The following is a 19,331-nucleotide window of genomic DNA, read 5'->3' as shown; positions in this document are numbered from 1 at the left end:
GAAGGACAAGAAAGTTTTTTCTAAATGGTTTCTAAAAGTTTCCAGGAGACGTATGTAAATGTGTGCAGGCTAAACGAGCGCTTAGCATCTTTTAGCCACTGACAGGATGCTATGGATCCAAAATCTACTTCAAGAAACTTGCTTGCTAGAACACATTTTTACTACAAAACATGTATCCTTAACTGGGTATGTTTAGCTAGCTAAATTTGTTAACTAAGGTAACAAATTAGCATCCTTGATGATGTAATCATTAGCCTCGAACATTTTAATAAACAATACAAAGAGAAGAAAGTTTCTTTCTAAATGCTCAAAGTTTCTAAGAGAAATTATATGAATGTGTGCAAGCTAAACTAGCGCTTAACATCATTTAGCTGCTCATAGAACACTAAGAATCTAAAGTTTACTTTAAGAAACTAACTAGCTAGCTCACCTACCTACTACAGTGTACATATTCTTTATTGGATATTTTCAAAGTTTGTTAGCAAAGGTAACAAATTAGCATCCTTGATGTTATCATTAAACTTGTGAACATTTTAACAACAAAAGATCAAGTTCATTTGTAGAATGTAAAAATTTTTAATTACATGTTATTTTAGCCATGTAGCATATTGTTAAATCTGTAATAAAAAAATAATATGTTCAATAACACATTGCACAGGCTGCTAGGCTCCTCAGAGTTTCTTTATTTATTTATGTTTTTTTTATTGCTAATCAACACTTTTTTGAAAATTTGAGAACTCGACAGTGGTGGTGCTAAAAGTATAAAACACAACGTTACAGGATTTATCATTAGCAATTCGCTTAGATTTTTATTCACATGCCGCACTGTGGAATAAACGATGTCACAAAGCAGCTACTCAGAAACCTCTTTACCGAATCAGAGTGAGCCGGAGGCGACAGCGATGAGAAAAAGCTTCCTGAGAGAAACCAGAGCGACTCACTAGCTAATGGCTAACAGCCGTGTCAGAAGAAAACTGAAGAGAAAAACAGTGAAGAGGAAACTTCACAACAGCTCATTGTCATGACGAATTGTGACGCAACACTGCGTCGCCCAGAATAATTATGGAGCTCAATGTTAGCGCTTGATGCTAACGTAATTACAGCGTCGTTTCAGTCAGAACGATCGCTTCTTTCACCAGTCTGTCTACGTATCTGAGAGAAATATCAACATTTCTGATCATTCTGTTCCATTTTCAGCATTGCTGCACCTTTAGAACTGATTGTGTAAAGATTTTCAACTCGCTAAAACTTCAGCCTGCGTCATTATGTAGCTTGTGGCCTTCCTGTTGCCTAGCAACTGTGTCACAGCACAGCACGTTTGATGCTGAAAGATATATATATATATATATATATATATATATATATATATATATATATATATATATATATAATTTATTTTATCTAATTTTTTTATTTTAAAGCATATGACTGTGGAGGTTTCCAGACGCTATTTTAAGCTGGTTGCTATGACAGCTATGTTGAGTGGAATTATGGGATAGATATAAAGTACAGCACTTTATATACACACGACAGAACTTCTTGTAAAGAAGCCTGTAAAGTATAACCGAGTCGCACATCACCTTGTTGGGGTGTAATGAATGTTAAAGGTTTGTCGATGTGTGTGTGTGTGTGTGTGTGTGTGGTGTATGATCGTCTCTGTGTGGCGATAACGTGATGAAATTAATGAGGAGGAGGAAGAGTGGTGATCCATCACTATCACACACCCATGGCACGCCAACACCAAAACCATTCACACACGTGCAGAATGGGGGGTTATCTCTCGTACACACACACACACTTATTAACACTTTGTTTCATATTATCTAGCTTGATCATTCATTCGTTTTTTTCTATTTCACATATGTTCACTATTTCCTTCTTTATTTTTCCTTTCACTTCTTTTCTCTTCCTCTCTTTCTTTCCATTTTCATTCCTTCTTCTTTTACATTTTCCTTCATTGCTTCTTTTTCTTTTTTTCATCTTCTCTCTCTCACACACACACACACTTTTCTTCCTCTCTCCACCACTATGTCACTCCCCATCAGGAAATGAGTTCATCACACTAACGAGGGGGCGGGGCCAACCTGCTCCACTAACAATGTTTTGTCCAGCCAATCAGCCGCACCGCTCTGGAGCCAATTAGTGTGGATTTGCTGTTCCATCTGAGCGATGCCAGGACACGCTGTCACCGAGTGTGTGTGTGTGTGTGTGGGGCCAAAACTTTAAGGGCAGAGGATTAGAAAAAGCCTCTGATGTAGTGAGAGCAAAGGATCATGGGATTGCAGGAGCACATGATCAAGAAAAGCCACAGCAAACTGCTTTCACGTCATCATTTTGGCAAATTAATCTCTACTACACCCGAAACTTACTAAGCCCTACTTGTCCCCTTTGATACAATTTTTACTACACCCAACTACACTTACTGAGCTCTACTCGTCCCTATGTCCTTTCTCTTGTCCCCTATCCCTTTAATATAATCTCTACTACACCCAACTACACATACTGTTAACTTATTCCCTATGTCCATCCTCATGTTCCCTATGCCCTTTATATAACCTATATTACAACCTACTGAGACCACTTGTCCGCTATGTACTTCCTCTTGTCCCTTATCCCCTTTAATATAACCTCTACTACACATACTGAGTCCATTTGTCCCCTATGTCCTTCGTCTTATGCCCTATACCCTTAATATAACCTATACCACAACCTACTGGGACCACCTGTCCCCTTTGTCCTTCCACTTGTCCCCTATGTCCTTTCACTTGTCCCCTATTTCCTCCCACTTGTCCCCTATACTTGTGTACTGTCCTTGTACAATTAGGGAATGTATGTAATCTACTTTCGGTAGCAAACCTGTATTTTATAATTTGAGACACAGCCCAATAATTTCAGGTCTCAGATGGACGTTTGTTAAAGCCGAACCGAAAAGCGCAGTCGGCGTTTAGTGCCCTTTAAGTGATGGATGGTTAGAATATTTCTCTCTCTAAATGCTGTGAGCGGAGATAAGAGGGTTAATCCCATCAGATTAGCTCTCTTTGCGCTCCGTGCCGGTGTACTGGTGGGCCTTTTCACTCTCGGCCTTTTAAGAGTGGAATAAAAGAAAAAAGTGAAAGAGCGGAGAGAAAGAGAGAAAGAGGATTGTGGGTTTAAAAATCACCCCAGAGGTTAAAGGATTCATTTCTTCCACAATTAATGCAGTGACTCATTAAACATTCAGCCTCCTGCCATCGGACGGAGAGCGCTAATGCTAATGAGATAAACAGCTAGCACGCTCTGTGGCAGACGTGCCTCCGTCCCAAACGCTAAAACTCGGAGGACTAATTAGTGTGAGGACTAGAAGAGCGGCTAATTGTGCAAAGACATTTAAACTAGGGTTAGTCCATTTATGATGCTGTTCTTTCTGTGTGTGTGTGTGTGTTACCCATAATGCACTGCAGATGAGTAAACCAAAGAACTGCATTTGTGTTACAAATATAAGTGTGTAATAAAATAAATTCAGTTGCATCAGCTGCGTGCTTGGAAACAAGGGTAGGCCGAGAGGTTTTAGCCTTAATGCTAATCTTACTTGCTAAATGCTAATTAGATCATTCGCTTGTGAGCTACGAAAGCAAAATATCTGCTCTGCATGAAAAAAAAAAATTCTGGAAAATTTGTATAGGATTAAAAATGTTTCTTTATTTATTAAAAAAAAAACTTTGTCAAACACAAGTGTTGTGTGAGTTATCAGATTAAGCTAATGACTCTTGAGACACTGTTGTCTCTGATAAAACTTCAAAACGAAGGATTTTAAACGCAACACTTTGGGCTAATCCTGGGTTAGCCTCGACCTCTGACAGGTGAGGAAGAAGGAAGTGATTAGGAAGACAAATACAAAGTGAGAGTGTGTGTGTGTGTGTGTGTGTGTGTGTGTGTGTGTGTGTAAAACAGAAGTGTGCGTTTTTACCCATCTCTTTTGCCTGAGGCGGAAAAATGCTAGAATGTTAAACATTTTAACTTCATTCTTCTTTCCTCTTTTTTTGCACGACGCATTTTGTAAGCGGCTGCTTAGAGGTAGCTTACGTGTCAGATGGTTACCATAGCAACACTTAAATTAATTAATTAGAAAATTAATAACTGAAATGATTTGTGTATACGTTCCGATCACTTTTGTCCTGCTAACCGTGTCTTTATACTAGCATACGAGTCGATGATGTCACTAGTGGGTGTGGCATGTCCCTGATGAAACATGACGATTTAGAGACTGTACGATCAACCGTACAAAACATGATAAATATTTAAACGGCGCAGTTTAGACTAAACGCTAACAACGGTAAAGAAAGACGCCGTGTTATTTACCGATACTGGAGTTAGTCGCTGTACAGCAGGACCACGCGCACTCGCATACTCGCTCAGAAAAATGCCACCACCCCCCTCTACCTCCCCCCAATAATCCCCCCATTGTCCTGGCCCTAATTGGATTTAGACGCGAGGGTGAAGAGGGGTGACGCTGTGGCGCCCCGTCCCTCTGAAACGGCCCGGAGGGGTGAGGGAAGTTTTTAAAGGCTGAAAGGGAAAATCCTTCGAGGGGCTTTAGTGAGGATTCAGAAGTGACAGCGGCAGCAGAAGAGCGCTTTAGACCAAGTCTTTAAGCAGGTAAATAGTCTTTAGACACTCGAACGACACGGTGGGGGAGAAAGAGAGAGAGAGAGAAAAAGGGAGAGAGAGAGAGAAAGGGAGAGAGAGAGAGAAAGGGAGAGAGAGAGAAAGGGAGAGAGAGAGAGCATAAATGACAGAAACTTTCCTCAGTCACTGATATCATTTACTCTGGGGTAAAAAAAGAGAAATAACAGGGAAGTAAATATGACTACACTGATGACATAATAGCCACTAAATCTCCATTAGTCTAAACACACACACACACACACACACAGAGTTGTAAGTGGAAAGTCAATAGCTGACTGACACACTGAGTGGCACCCGCAGTCGAAGGTCATTTGCTCTGAAACTGTGTGTGTGTGTGTGTGTGTGTGTGTAGGGCTCTACCACTCACTAACAAGCCTCTTCTCTCATCCTGTTTTTCCAGAAGAGGTTAAGGTGTGGCAGGGTACAGAAGTGGATATATCTGCACTGCGAATCATCACGCGGTCAAGTCATGGAGGTGAGACAGGCAGTGAGACGAGAAATAATGTTTGCAGTCAGACAGGCAGGGAGACGAGAAGTGAGACAGGCAGTAAGACAGGCAATAATGTATGCAGTGAGACAGACAGATAGCAAAGAAGTGAGACAGGCAATAATGTATGCAGTGAGACAGGAAGGGAGATGGGCAGTAATGCATGCAGTCAGACAGACAGAGAGGTGAAAGGTGAGACAGGCAGGAAGACAGACATTGAGACATGCAGTCAGACAGGCAGAGAGACGAGCATTAATGTATGCAGTGAGGCAGACACAACGACAAGAAGTGAGACAGGTAGTGAGACAGGCAGTGAGACATGCAATAATGTATGCAGTAAGACAGGCAGAAAGTGAGACAGCAGGGAGACATGAAATGGGACAGGCAATGAGATGGGCAGAGATTCTGGCAGTGAGACAGGCAGTGGCACAGGCAGTAATGTATGCAATGAGACAGGCAGGGAGACATCAGGACGACAAGAGGTGAGACGGGCAGGGAGACATCAGGACGACAAGAGGTGAGACGGGCAGGGAGACATCAGGACGACAGGCAGTGAGCGACGAGCAATGAGATTTGCAGTAATGTATGCAGTGAGACGGGCAGGGAGACACCAGGAAGTGAGACGGGCAGTGAGCTGGGCAGTGAGCCAGGCAGCGAGTTGTGCAGTGAGACATACAAGGAGATTTGCAGTAATGTGCGCAGTGAGACAGGCGGTGAGACAGGCAGTGAGACGGGGTGTGCACTCCTCGAGGTCAGTGTTGAGCGTGTGACTTTAAAACTGGAGCCCCAGCAGCATCAGCGAGTCATAAATAACCAGCTGTGAGCGCTCAGAGTTTAACATGAGAGTAAACACCAGGGGGGCGGGGCAAAGAAATGTGGGAGGGGCATATTAATTATTCACCGCTATAGGGTGTCTTATCTATCTATCTATCTATCTATCTATCTTTAAAAAAGGTTCCAGCTCTACACTTATTGTCTTTAGCCAAGCTGCACAAAGTATTGGCACCCCACTAGACCACCACTACACTGATGTTATTTGGGTGGTAGTTTGATCTCGGTACACCAGTGCCATGGCAGTGTGTGTGTGTGTGTGCATATTCGCGCATGTGCATGCGTGTGATCCAGTTCCACCCTTAATGCTTTACGTGTGTGATTAATAGGCTGCCGTTCGGTGTAAAAGCTTTGATGCTGGAACTCAATATGTCTCTGATGATAATTACACCAATGTGTAGTGAGACCGGGACTGAGACCGGGAGAGAGACAGAACGGGGTGCCACGGGGCATTGTGGGTAAAAATCCCATCTGCTCTATGACCTCACCAGATCTGCTGAAAAATCTGCCAAGCAATTAGCAGCAGCAGTTTGAGTTCTTCGGGGTCCGCACAGCTGGTGTGTGTGTGTGTGTGTGTGTGTAAAACCCTCTCAAGTTTCCAGTACACTCTAAAAAAGCATCCCTCTCTCTCTTTATATGTCTCTCTCTGTACTTATTTTTGTCTTTGTCGCTCTCTCACTCAATGTGTCTCTCTCCATATCTTTCTTAGTGTGTCTCTCTCATTTCTCTCTCACGCTCACCTGGAAGTGTGTAGTGTCCTAACGTAAATACAAGTTGACATGGGCAGAAAAGAAAACTATTACAGGTTTTCTTTTCTGCTCTCTCTCTCTCTTTCTCATAAAGCAGAACATTCATGTTCATGTTCATCATCCGGTAACAAAAACAAAACCATATTTTTGCTCGTTCTCACTAATCTTCATGACGAGCCCTAGTCCACTTGATCTACTGGACTAGAAGGTGATTTGAGACGTGACCGCAGATAAAGGAAAGATAACGAGCCCCCGCCAGACAGCGCGCATCAGAGGAGGAGCGGCCCAGACGATCTGGAAATCATGCTGGAGTAGCAGAGAGGCAGCGGGTACAGTGTGTGTGTGTGTGTGTGTGTGTGTGTGTGTGTGTGTTTGTGTGACACTGACACAGAGAGAGAGAGAGAGAGAGAAAGAGAGAAAGGCTTATCAGACACTATGCAGTGCCGTCAAGAGGATCAGAGTTGAGTTGTCAGATCAAAGAGGAGCATCTTACACACACACACACACACACACACACACTATTCAATAAGGAAAAGCTTCTAAAGCTTCTGGTAAAAGGGAAAAAAGTCCCGGCTCTCGGCTTTGTTTAAAAAAAAAAAAAAAAGTTAAAACTGAATCTTAAAGGGTGTTAAGGAGCCGGAGTGTGAAGAGCGCACTCGGCAATGTGTTTACCTAAACCTTCACACACACACACACACACACACACAATGTTTAAATAAATAAAAAATATAAATGTCAGATTAACATTTAGAAAGGAAAGCCAGTTTCAAGATTTTTATTTATTATTTAACTTTAGTTCTGATGCAGAGCTGCTGGGGTTCGCTCTCCCCACTCTGGGTTAACTGGGTTAAACTCTACAGTGAACTGGGAGACTGGGAGGACAGGGACAAGGAGTGAAAGAAAGAGACAAAAAGTGTGTGTGCATGTTTATACACATATAGAAACCATTATATAATATAGAAAACGTTTAATGTGTGTAAATGTAATGCTGAGAAAACAGAAAACAGAACTAAAAAAATATATAAAATAAAATAAATCTTAAACTTAATTATACCTTAAATATTATAAATAATGACAACAATAATAATAATAATAAAAGTTTATAAGCCACATGATACAAAAAATATAAAACAAAGCAAAATGTGCAAGAGAGAAAAAAAGAAGAGAGAAAAAAGTGAAAAAGAATCACAAAGCAAAAAAAGAAAAAAGACAGGGAGAGAGAGATCGAAAAAATAAAGGCAGACAGAAAGAATGGAAGGTGGACAGGACGAACAAAAGACAGTCAGAAATAGAGGGAGACAGAAAGAAAGACAAATAGGAGAGAGGCATATAATGAAATAGACAGAGAAGGATAAAAAGGAACGACAGAAAGAGACAAAAAGAGAAGCAGGAGACAAGAGGCAGAGAGAGAAAGAGAGAAAAAGAAACAAATAGGTAAAAAAAATTAGACACAGAAAGAGACAGAAAAAGACAAAAAAGGGAGATGAACAACTAGGGAGATGGAAAGGAAAGAGGTAGAATGACAACAAGGAAAGACGAACAGCAAAAAAAAGTCAGGAAAAAGGGGTAGCAAGAGGTAGTTAGAAAAAAAGGCAGAGAGACAAAAAGAGACAGACAGAAAAAAGTGAGATAGGGGAGACAGAAAGAACGATAAAGAGAGAAACTGCAAATGAAAAAATATAGAAAGAAAACACAAGATATTTCAGGCAAGACAGACAGACAGAAAGAAAAAAGAAGAGTAACGGACTTCGCTAAAAAGGGACAGATCGAGAGAAAGACAGATCAGACGGTTATTAATGATGTAATAATGAAGACATTTCACTTTTTAACCCATTTTATTTTAGCATGCAACACATACACACACACACACACAAGCAGACACAATGACAGAAACAACACCTGACAACTGTAACTGTAACAAAGACGCATCTTGAGGAGAACTGCATGGGCGTGCAGCAGTGCATTCTGGGTCAAGCGCTCGACTCGAGCTGATGGAGGGAAGGGACGACCATGGCCAAGATGGACGCTGCATGTTTTTTACAATCTACAATCAGGCTAAGGGGAAGTAAAGGCCTTGGTTTAACACCCTGCAGGCTCTGAGACACGTGGATCACACGTGAGGTGAATCTGGTCAGCGGTGTATCTGCTCTCAGCTTCTCACGCTCGCTACAACTAGCCTGAGCAGACACGTGACGGGCTAGCGTTAGCATCAGATCTATCTAAAATCACACTGCTGATGATGATAATGACGATTTAGCTCTTAGAATTAAGACAGAGGACACTGTGGTGGACATGTCTCTCATCACTTTCATACAGGAATTTTTACAGTTGATCTTTTTTACATTCACTCCTGGAATTTAACAAACTATATTTTCCATTTTAAAATTAAAATAAATACACATATTAAATAATATTAATAAAAAAATAACTGCTGAGGTATAAAGTAATGGACATCATGATTAATTTTACACACACAGTTTAACATACCCATAATCATAATAATCATAATGATAAAAATACCCCCACTATAACGAGATGAGCGTCTCAACACTAACACAGCCGTCACAGGCAAGGGGAACCCCAGCGCGCGCACATGCACGTGTCCAACGGAACAGCGATAAGATCAAATAAATTCCTTTTTTTTTTTTTTAAATAATAATAAAAGAAACGTTGGCCTTTTAAACTTCAAAAGACCGAACGTTTGTATTTCGACTCGCGCGCCTGTGTTCGTTGCTTTTACTTATATGGCGCGGGTTCGAAGGCGCGAGCGAACTGTCTGCGTGACGACAAACACCACAACAACACCACCAATAATAATCATTTAAAAAAAATATATATATATATACCCAAAGAATATTTAATTTGAGCTAATTTGCTTTGCGCGCGTGTGACTGTGTGAAAGTGACTTGCGTGTGAGCTTGGTGCGCGCGCCCAGGATGCGCATGCCCGAAGGAAAAACAAATATATATATATACCTATAGTAAGACCTACAGTATATACTGTGTGTGTACAGAGAGAGAGAGAAAGAAACGCACACAGGTTAAACGGGTAACTATTATTATTATTATTATTATTATTATTATAGATAAAATGAATAAAGGTATTGTGCATTTAATTCTTTAATTCTGATGTGCTCATAACACACTGCACTATAAGATGTTTTCCCCCCTAAAATGGTGCTCAAATCAAGTCAAGTCGACTTTTATTGTCATTTCAACCATAAAGTGAAACGAAACAACGTTCCTCCAGGACCAAGGTGCTACATACAACATAAATTAACAAAACTAACTCGCTAACTAAGAAACCTAATTAGCTGACTAGCTGAGACGAGAAGTCCCATACAACAGCGACAACATGACGTGCACGTGCAGATGTGCAAACAAGTGACAACATGACGCATTTCGGTGTGTCAAATCAAATCCTCTTAAAAGCTCTTAAAACGCATTTAATCAATACCATCCCTTACTTTTTTCCTTTCTTTTATTTAATAAATGCAATATTTAATGTACCTGTTTTTATTTTGCAATTCAATTTACAGGAAGATCAACAGTGTTATAAAAAGTCGCCTGTTTATTTATTTATTTAGTTTGCTCACTCATGCATTAATTTTTTAATGCATTTATTCAGTAAACACGCTGAGCAGGTCTGCATCCTTTAGGTCGCAGATCATCAATAGAGAGGCTTAAAGCAGCCAAAGACATACACCAACACACACACACACACACACACAAACGCACCTGGGTCAAGCAGACTTCACATATCAGAAGTGCATTTTATTAATAAGATATTAACATCCACACATTATATGACATGAGTGTATTATTATTATTATAAGTAATGAGATAGATACGTCTGCTTTAGCCTGTTACACACTATTTCTGAAGAAAGAAAATAGAAATTGTGTTGAAATTGGATTTATAGTAATCATAAGCTATACAAAAAAAATCACATTCTTTTAAAATCTGTGTGCGGTGTATTTACATAAACCACAAACTATATATAAATAAACTGATACAGCTTAATTAAACAGAGATTGATTAAACACTCCTCTGTTAAACACTGACACTAAGTCCTGTTAGATGTTAATATCCGCATGCACGCTTTTAAAAGAATAAATCTCCAGACCCGAGCTGAGGACGATGTCACACTAATAACTCAGAGTCTTTATGAAATATTTATTAACGTTTGTCAGAATGCATGTCGTGCCTGTGTCGAGTGTGTGAACACTGCACCGTGAAGTGGAGCGGGATTAACAAACAGCCTTTAGAAACGCTGTATATGTGTGTGTGTGTGTTTGTGTGTAAGAGAGAGAGACACCCGGTGCGGCACGAGACACGCGCGCACGAGCGTGCAAACAGCACCCGAGATAAACATCGATTAAAACAGTAAATAAAATGGAACAAAAATGTAAAAACTATTTTAAATAAAGCACAAAATGAAACCAATAGTAAAAAGAGACGCATAGTGAGGTAGAAATCTAAACAGATAGAATGCATAAATAATTAAAATGTCGTGTCGCATTTCTGGTATTTACACCAACGTACATATAAATAATATTATTTATTTACCTAACAAAAAAAATAAATTATAAATACCCACCTAATCACTATTTAAAGGGAACTTTATTTGGAAATTAATTAATTAATTACTCAATTAAAGTCGTTCCCTGATGACGCAACGCAACTCGGAGGCCGGCGCGAACGCGAGCGCGCGACACGGAACACGGAACACAACACGGCTCTTTTATCTTTTCCTTTTATCTTGTATCTTTTTTTTTCCTCTCTGAAGGGAAAACTCCATCTCTCGCGCGCTCCTCCTGTTCTTGTCTGCACTCGCGCTCCAGGACCCCGAAGCCTTTAGAACGCCGAAGAGGTGGAAGGTGTGTGTGCGCGTGTGTTGGTGAAAAGGGCGGAGTCGGATAGATTCCTGGTCCTCCCGCCCTCCCCCCCCTCCCTCGTGATTGGCCGGAGAGACGCGGCGGCGCCTCTGATTGGCTGCAGGCTCAGCTCCGACCCTCGCGTTCTGTCCTGAGGTTTGAGGCTTCAGCTAAAAGGCCATTCATGAGGTACGGCATTCCTGCAGAACGGAGGATACCCAGCACACACACACACACACACACGCTTCCATGCATGCACGCGGATGAACACACACACTCGTGCAGAGATGACAAACTCAAATAAGGCTTTTACTTTATTTTGTTTCTGCAAGCGTTAACACACTCCATCATCTATCTCTCCTGGAGGACAGGCTCTCGCTCTCTCACACACACACACTGCAGGTGCAAAAACTTTTTTTTCTTTGAAAGTTTTTTGGGCTTTGCTACACTTAGACACACCAGTCTACACTAGGTGGGACTGACACCCATTTTGGTTCTTTCCTGCCTTTTTTTTAATTTCTATTGAAATTGATTTTATTTCTATTATTTCCAAATATTTTTTGGCTTTGGGATCTGCCCGGTTAAAGCGTTGGATCCGTCGGCGTACTGCGATCCTCCTCCGGTGTTCGGCCCGGACCTCTGCCCCAACATGATCGCTGCTCAGGCGAAGCTGGTCTACCAGCTCAACAAATACTACAACGAGCGGTGCCAGGCGCGCAAGGCGGCCATCGCCAAGACCATCCGCGAGGTGTGTAAGGTCGTCTCGGACGTCCTGAAGGAGGTGGAGGTACAGGAGCCGCGCTTCATCAGCTCCCTGAGCGAGATCGACGCGCGCTACGAGGGCCTTGAGGTAATCTCGCCTCATGAGTTCGAAGTCGTGCTCTACCTCAACCAGATGGGCGTCTTTAATTTTGTGGACGATGGCTCGTTGCCAGGCTGCGCCGTCCTGAAGCTCAGCGACGGCCGCAAGCGCAGCATGTCGCTCTGGGTCGAGTTCATTACCGCCTCGGGGTATCTGTCGGCACGGAAGATCCGGTCGAGGTTCCAGACTCTGGTGGCGCAGGCGGTGGACAAGTGCAGCTACCGAGACTCGGTCAAGATGGTGGCCGACACGAGCGAGGTGAAGTTGCGGATCCGAGAGCGCTACGTAGTGCAAATCACGCCGGCCTTCAAGTGCACCGGGATCTGGCCACGCAGTGCGGCTCAGTGGCCTCCGCCACACATCCCGTGGCCCGGACCGAACCGGGTCGCCGAGGTCAAAGCCGAAGGATTTAATCTGCTCTCGAAAGAGTGCTACACGTTAGCCGGAAAGCAAAGCTCGGCCGAGAGCGACGCCTGGGTCCTGCAGTTCGCCGAGGCGGAGAACCGTTTGCTGATGTCCGGGTGCAGGAAGAAGTGCCTGTCGGTTTTGAAGACGCTCCGTGACAGACACTTGGAGCTGCCGGGTCAGCCGCTCAACGGCTACCACATGAAGACGCTGCTGCTGTACGAGTGCGAGAAGCACCCACGCGAGAGCGACTGGGACGAGGCGAGCCTCGGCGATCGCATCAACGGCGTCCTGCTGCAGCTCGTCTCCTGTCTGCAGTGCCGTCGGTGTCCTCACTACTTTCTCCCCAACCTTGATTTATTTCAGGGCAAAGCGACGTCAGCCCTCGAGGCGGCCGCCAAGCAGACCTGGAGACTCGCGAGGGAGATCCTGACCAACGCTAAGAGCCTGGACAAACTCTGAGCTCGAAAAAATAAATGAACTCAATTAGCTCGAGACAAAAGACTTTGAGAACGGGCGAAAAAAAAAAAGACACAGAGAGAGAGAAAAAGAGAGCGAGATCTGCGTCCACGCCTGGACAAACTCAACCAACAAACAAGACCGGGAGTCTCGCAAGAGAAATTCTGAGCGGTGACAAAAACCAGGAACGACTCGAATAAACAAAAAACATGCAGAGTCACCAAACTCGAACAATTTACAAAGACACAAAGAGGGGGAAAAAAACAACACAAGAGACTCGCGAGCAACTGTAAGAGCCTGAACAAACTTCGAGAGAAAAAGAAAAGAAAAAAACAAGGTCTGGAGAAACCTGGAAAAACTTTACAGCAGCGGGGATGAGGAAGAACTAAACCCGAGGAGACTTTACTAAAGAATTTCTGGACATTAAATAAATAAATAAATAAACAGAGAATAAAATACTAATTAAATGTATTAAAAAGAAAGGCATGTTGAAGATCACGTCGCTTCTGAAAGACTTTTATCCCCCATGAGGACATTTTACAGCAGCGAGAGTAAATAATAAACAGACGTTTCATCGCCATGTCACACATTTTCATCGACGGCTCAGACAAAAAAAAAAGAAAAAAAAGTGTAAAGTATTATTATTAACAATAATAACAACAATAACAAAGAAGATTTGTTGAGAGAAGATCCCTGGACAATGCGAACGCTCCTGACTTTTTATTTTCACTGAAAGTGGACGTATCTGAGTCGGACGGAGAGACAGAGAAAGAAAGCTTTTAGCCGAGACGCTGACGGGACATTTTTGAAAGGAGAGAAAAATTAAATAAATAAAAGGTGAAGGTACATTTTAATGTCATAACGTCTGCATAAATCATTTCTTCTTCTTTTCACAAAGTGAAATTGTTTTTATTTAAATACCATGCACAATATCTTTAATTGCTTTAATGTTTATAAGGAAAAAAAAAATGTAGCGTGCCAAGTTTTCCATTTTATGTGTCGAAAAGTTGAAATGTTAATAAAAACCATATTAAAACTTAGCACTTGTTGTTGTATTTTAATATAAACTTTTTAAATATCTATATCTTTATTAAATAATGATTTTATCCAATAAGGCCATAATCTAAAATTAGATTTAATGGTATTGTTATTTTATAATTATTCAATTACGAGGTACTTACTATGAGTTACGCTGCATTTATTAATACAGCTATTAATAATACATTAATAACTAGCTAATAATAATAACTAACTAAATGGAAATTATTAATATATTTTAACTAGTAAAAAAAAATTGTTGTTTTATTTTAATTTAACTCGCACACAAACGTCGTAGTGATCCACACACGCTAACCCTAACGCACGCTCCTACAGGCCAGAAAAATTAATTATATAGCTTAAAAAAAGAATGTCTAAAATATATATTTTTATACAACATTTTAATTTTATTATTATTATTTTTTTATAAATACCAAGATCATATACAGCCTGAAGCCTGCACAGACAGACACACTCGCGAAGCGGCTACTGCGCTTTAAGCCTAACTCATATACTGTATATTTAAAAACAAATTATATATACATATAAATACTAATATAACATTAAAGCTAATAATTGTTTTTTTGTTTGTTTTGTTTTTGACGTTAAAACAATGTGTGACATTAAAACTGATAAAACTTTTCAAATATTTAAACACAAGGACGGACCGTGCACTAATTAACCCGCACATTCGCTTCACTTTTACTAAAACAAAAGATAATAAATTAATTTACTAATTATGAAATCTAATTTATTTTAAGATGAGAAGAAAAAAAAAAAAAAAAAAAAATCTGATTTGACAACTACAAATAAACACTTAATAAATAAATAAATAAAAACAACAATTACAACAGTGATAATTTTTATTGGTTATTATGTAAAGAGATGAAGTAAACATGTATTATCAAAAACTATTGTTGTAAATACGTAATAAGATTAGTAATATTATTATAATTTGTATTATAATAGTAAATATTACTATTAGTGTGTGTGTGTGTGTGTATGAGTTTGTGCAATCCCGGACCTAAGCTCACGGCCTCGTTTCTAGTGCACTCCATCCTCACTATCTAGTGCTGGTGAACTACCCGGTGACCTTGATCTCAATCTCTCACTCACTCAATGTTCAGAAAATGTGTATTCCATGTAATGATGTCGTGACGGGTTTTAAACACACTTACCGATCAGCAGCTCCGGACAATCATGCACACACTTCTTTATAAACAAAATCTTAATACAGATGGCATCTCATACTTTTTAATTCCATTTATTAGTAAAACGCAGTATTTTCTTCAGCTGTGTGTGTGTGTGTGTGTGTGTGTGTGTGTTGTGTGTGTGTGTGTGTGTGTCTAAGAGTGAGAGTGAACGTCTCACCTTGGGGTCAACGCTCTTGAAGCTCGGCTCGTCTTCGTCCACCTCGAAGTAAAGCTCGTTAGCCGTGATGGACAGAGTTCCTTTCATGACAAGTGCGGGGGAGACCAGCTCGGCTACCGTGCTGAGAGACACCGTGCCTGCACACACACACACACACACACACACACATCAGAAATAGTGAATGTCTAGGGATATATTTGATATATGCACTGATAGCGGTGTTGATGTTTCTCAGTTTTTCTCCGTGTTGATGTTTCTCAGTTTTTCTCGGTGTTGATGTTTCTCGACGTCCGTTGCCGTTTCTCAGCATTGATACTTGTGTTTCTCAGCGTGGGTTTTTCTTAATATTGCAGTTTCTCACTGTTGATGTTTCTCAGTGTTGGCGTTTCTGAATATTGGCGTTTCTCGTTGTTGATGTTGCTCAGCATCAGTGCTTCTGAAGGTTGCTGTTTCTCTGTGTTGGTGTTTCTTAGGGTTAATTTTTATCTGTGTTTCTCGATGTTGGTGTTTCTAAATGTTGGTGTTTCTAAATGGTGTCTCTTTATGTTTCTCATTGTTCCTTTTTCTGAACGTTGGCGTTTCTCAGTGTTGATTTTTATCTCTTTTGGTGTTTCTCATTTTTTATATTTTTAAACGTGTGCGTTTCTCTGTGTTGGTTTTTTTCTCGATGTTGGTGTCTCTGAATGCTGGTGTCTCTCTGTATTTCTCAGTGTTGGTATTTCTGAACATTGTCATTTCTCAGTGTTAGTGTTTCTCTCTTTCGGTGTTTCTCCGTATCGATGTTTCTCATTTTTAATATTTCTGAACGTACAGTATGTGTTTCTCCGTGTTGGTGTTTCTCCGTTTCTCATTTTGACATGTCTGAACGTTTGTGTTTCTCGGTGTTGGAGTGCGTTTTTAGTATTGTACGAGTAACTTCAAGAAAATTGTTGAAGTTTCTGATGTTTTATTTCATGCCACTATAACTGACCTAACTAAAACTAACTATAATAAACAAAGCACCAGCATCACGACTTACTCAACGTCATCAATTAGTTATAATTAATTAGTTTCATTAAAATGACTTAATTTACAAAATAACAGATTAACAGAGAGACAGGAAGAGAAAAAAAGAGAGAGTGAGAGAAACAGTAACAGAAAGTGACTCGGGCCACTCGTACTACACGCAATAACGAGCAAGAAAAATTAAATGCCAAAACAAAATTAAAAACCCACCCTGCGCCCTTTAGTGAGCCGTGCTGCTGTTTTGTATTTGACTTCTCTGCTATAATTCTGTCCTAATCACCGAATTCTCCTGGAAGCTTTTGGTTTGAGTTGCGATTTGGGACGCAGCCACTCTGGTCTGAGGAATAAATCCCAGCTCAGCCAGCGCACTGTGTTTTACTGGATCAACGTTTGGAGCGATACATTCCTTATCCATTAATCCACCGCTGTGTGATTTGGGACGCGACTGTTCTGAAGACTCTGTGATGCGACTGCACCGCGAGGTAAATGTTCACGGGGGAAAGGTTATTCAAAAAAGAAGTGATTAGCGCTTCTCGCTCTCACACACACACTTAATAGATTCTTCAATTCAGGACATAAAGGTGGAAGGGATGAAGGGATGAAGGGATGAAGGGAGCATGATGTGAACTGATTCCACGTTGTACCGGACTGCTGATCAGGGCTGCGTCCCAAACGACACAATGACACGATTATTAAAACCGCACACGATCACGAGGACCGTGTGTGTGTGTGTGTGTGTGTGTGTGTGTTTGTAGTGTATGTGTAGTGTGTGTGTACAGTGTGATTACAATATGTGTGTGTGTACATTGTGTGTTTTTGAATAGTGCGAATGTGTGTGTCTGTACAGTGTGTGTGTACAATGTTTGTGTGTGTGAGTGTTATTTACCGGTGAGACTGTCCAGCTCTTTCTCCTCCACAGATGAAAGCGTCTCGTCGTCTCCCTCGGGCAGACTCTCACTCTCGGAGATCTGACTCCTCGCCGTGTCCTTCCCGAGCTGTTGTCCCTTCAGCACATCGTCCTCGGGAGCTACGCAAACACAACAGCACAACAACACCACACATTACATTTACCGTACAAATAGTTATTTATATTTACATCCACAAGTCTAAAGGTCTCCTTCAAATATTTATTCTCCATGGACATTTTAATTTAACAAATAAATACATAAAATAAATGCTATATATATATAGTAAAAAAATATATATTTTTTAAAGATAATATTGATCTGAAAGAAAAAAAACATTACTTTCAGCTTTTAAAAATTAAGAATCTTAATTCCTAAATGTAAACATTTCAATCACTTTTTGTCTCGTTTAAATCCATTTTTACTTTCACTTTCTATCAATTGTATTCCTGCAAAAAAAAAAAAAACGAGAGTAAAATATTTAATATTAAGTTGCTTATTTTTTTGTTTTGTTTTGTTTTGTTTGTATCTACAAGGGGTGTTCAAGTCAAACCGGGACTTTTTTTTGTTTAGAATAACAGAACACAGTTGTGAGATACAAAAACTCCCTTTATTTCTCTATATAATCCCCTGCTACACTAATGCACTAATGCCAGTGTTTCACTAGTGCTAGTGCTTGGACAGCATCAGGGTATAAAGTCATGTCTGAAACGCCGGCCTCCCAGGAACTCCTTTACATGTGGAAATGGCTGAGCGAGGTCAGGACTGTACCTGTCGATTGCTTTTACGCCTCCATTCACCAGAAATTCTACCACAAGTCTCAGTTTGATTCGAACAGCCGTCATATATTCTATATAAAGACATGAGACTTTTCCTTTTCTGAAAAACGACCGTCTCAAACTAATCATGTACACCAAATATAAAAGGTGTGTTTTAATTTGCATTGAATTAATTTAAATGAAACAAACCTGAATTGTTTATTTATTTTTTGTTTTTATGATTTTTTTATTTTATTTTGGTTTCAGGATCAGAGCGAAGAGATTAATTTCCAAACACATGACTAATTAAAAAAAGAAAGTCGACTGTTAATTTATAACCTTCCTTATTAAACGTGATGTAAATCTGATGTATATGATTTTAAAAAGAAATTAAGTGCTTTAAGTATTAAGTTGAAAAAAAAAACACAAACAGAAACAGAGAGAAAATATCAGAAAGGGAAAAAAAGACAGAACCGTATCGATGATTAAAGTGGAGAATTTTGTAAAAAAAATTTAATTCTTAAATATTTTTAGTCTGAACCAAGTTTCATTACAGATTATTAAAGAAACAGTGTGTGTGTGTGTGTGTGTGTGTGTGTCGCTCTCTCTGGTTCTACCCTTCCTCCTTCATCACTTCACAGACAAATATCTCATTCCGTTCTCTCACTTTTTTTGTTTTCTCTTTTCTCCATTATAAAAAGTTCCTTCTTCTTAAAAGAATTTAAAAAATTCCTTTTTCAACATTTGCTTCTTTTTCTTTTTTCCCCTCTTTATTAAACTTTTCTCTTAACTTCTTCTTTTCCAAGAACTTTCCTCTCATTTTCTCCATCAATCCCACCTGTTTTTCCCTCGTCTAAGAGAAACACATTTCTTTGCTCTCACTTCTTTCCCTTTGCTTTCTCGTCAGCTTCCTTTAAGAA

The 19,331-nt window shown here is 40.3% G+C and overlaps 2 protein-coding genes across 2 annotated transcripts in view; one reads left to right on the top strand and one right to left on the bottom strand.

Annotated features, from left to right (window-relative positions):
- The window catches only part of lrba (LPS responsive beige-like anchor protein), a 225,622-nt gene that overhangs the window by 75,178 nt on the left and 131,113 nt on the right, over positions 1-19,331 (bottom strand). Inside the window, exons 38-39 of the mRNA XM_053479877.1 lie at positions 17,635-17,775; positions 15,744-15,880 (exon numbers count right to left, since the gene is read on the bottom strand). Of these exons, the coding sequence (XP_053335852.1) occupies positions 15,744-15,880; positions 17,635-17,775 (278 nt within the window). The remainder of the gene's footprint in view (positions 1-15,743; positions 15,881-17,634; positions 17,776-19,331) is intronic.
- mab21l2 (mab-21-like 2) lies at positions 11,842-14,374 on the top strand. Its single transcript, XM_053479882.1, has one exon. The coding sequence runs from the start codon at positions 12,258-12,260 to the stop codon at positions 13,335-13,337; it is 1,080 nt and encodes a 359-aa protein (XP_053335857.1). The 5' UTR covers positions 11,842-12,257; the 3' UTR covers positions 13,338-14,374.

The sequence above is a fragment of the Clarias gariepinus genome, chromosome 20 (assembly GCF_024256425.1).
Source record: "Clarias gariepinus isolate MV-2021 ecotype Netherlands chromosome 20, CGAR_prim_01v2, whole genome shotgun sequence".
NCBI lineage: Eukaryota > Metazoa > Chordata > Actinopteri > Siluriformes > Clariidae > Clarias > Clarias gariepinus.
This window is presented reverse-complemented; position numbering and strand designations above follow the sequence as displayed.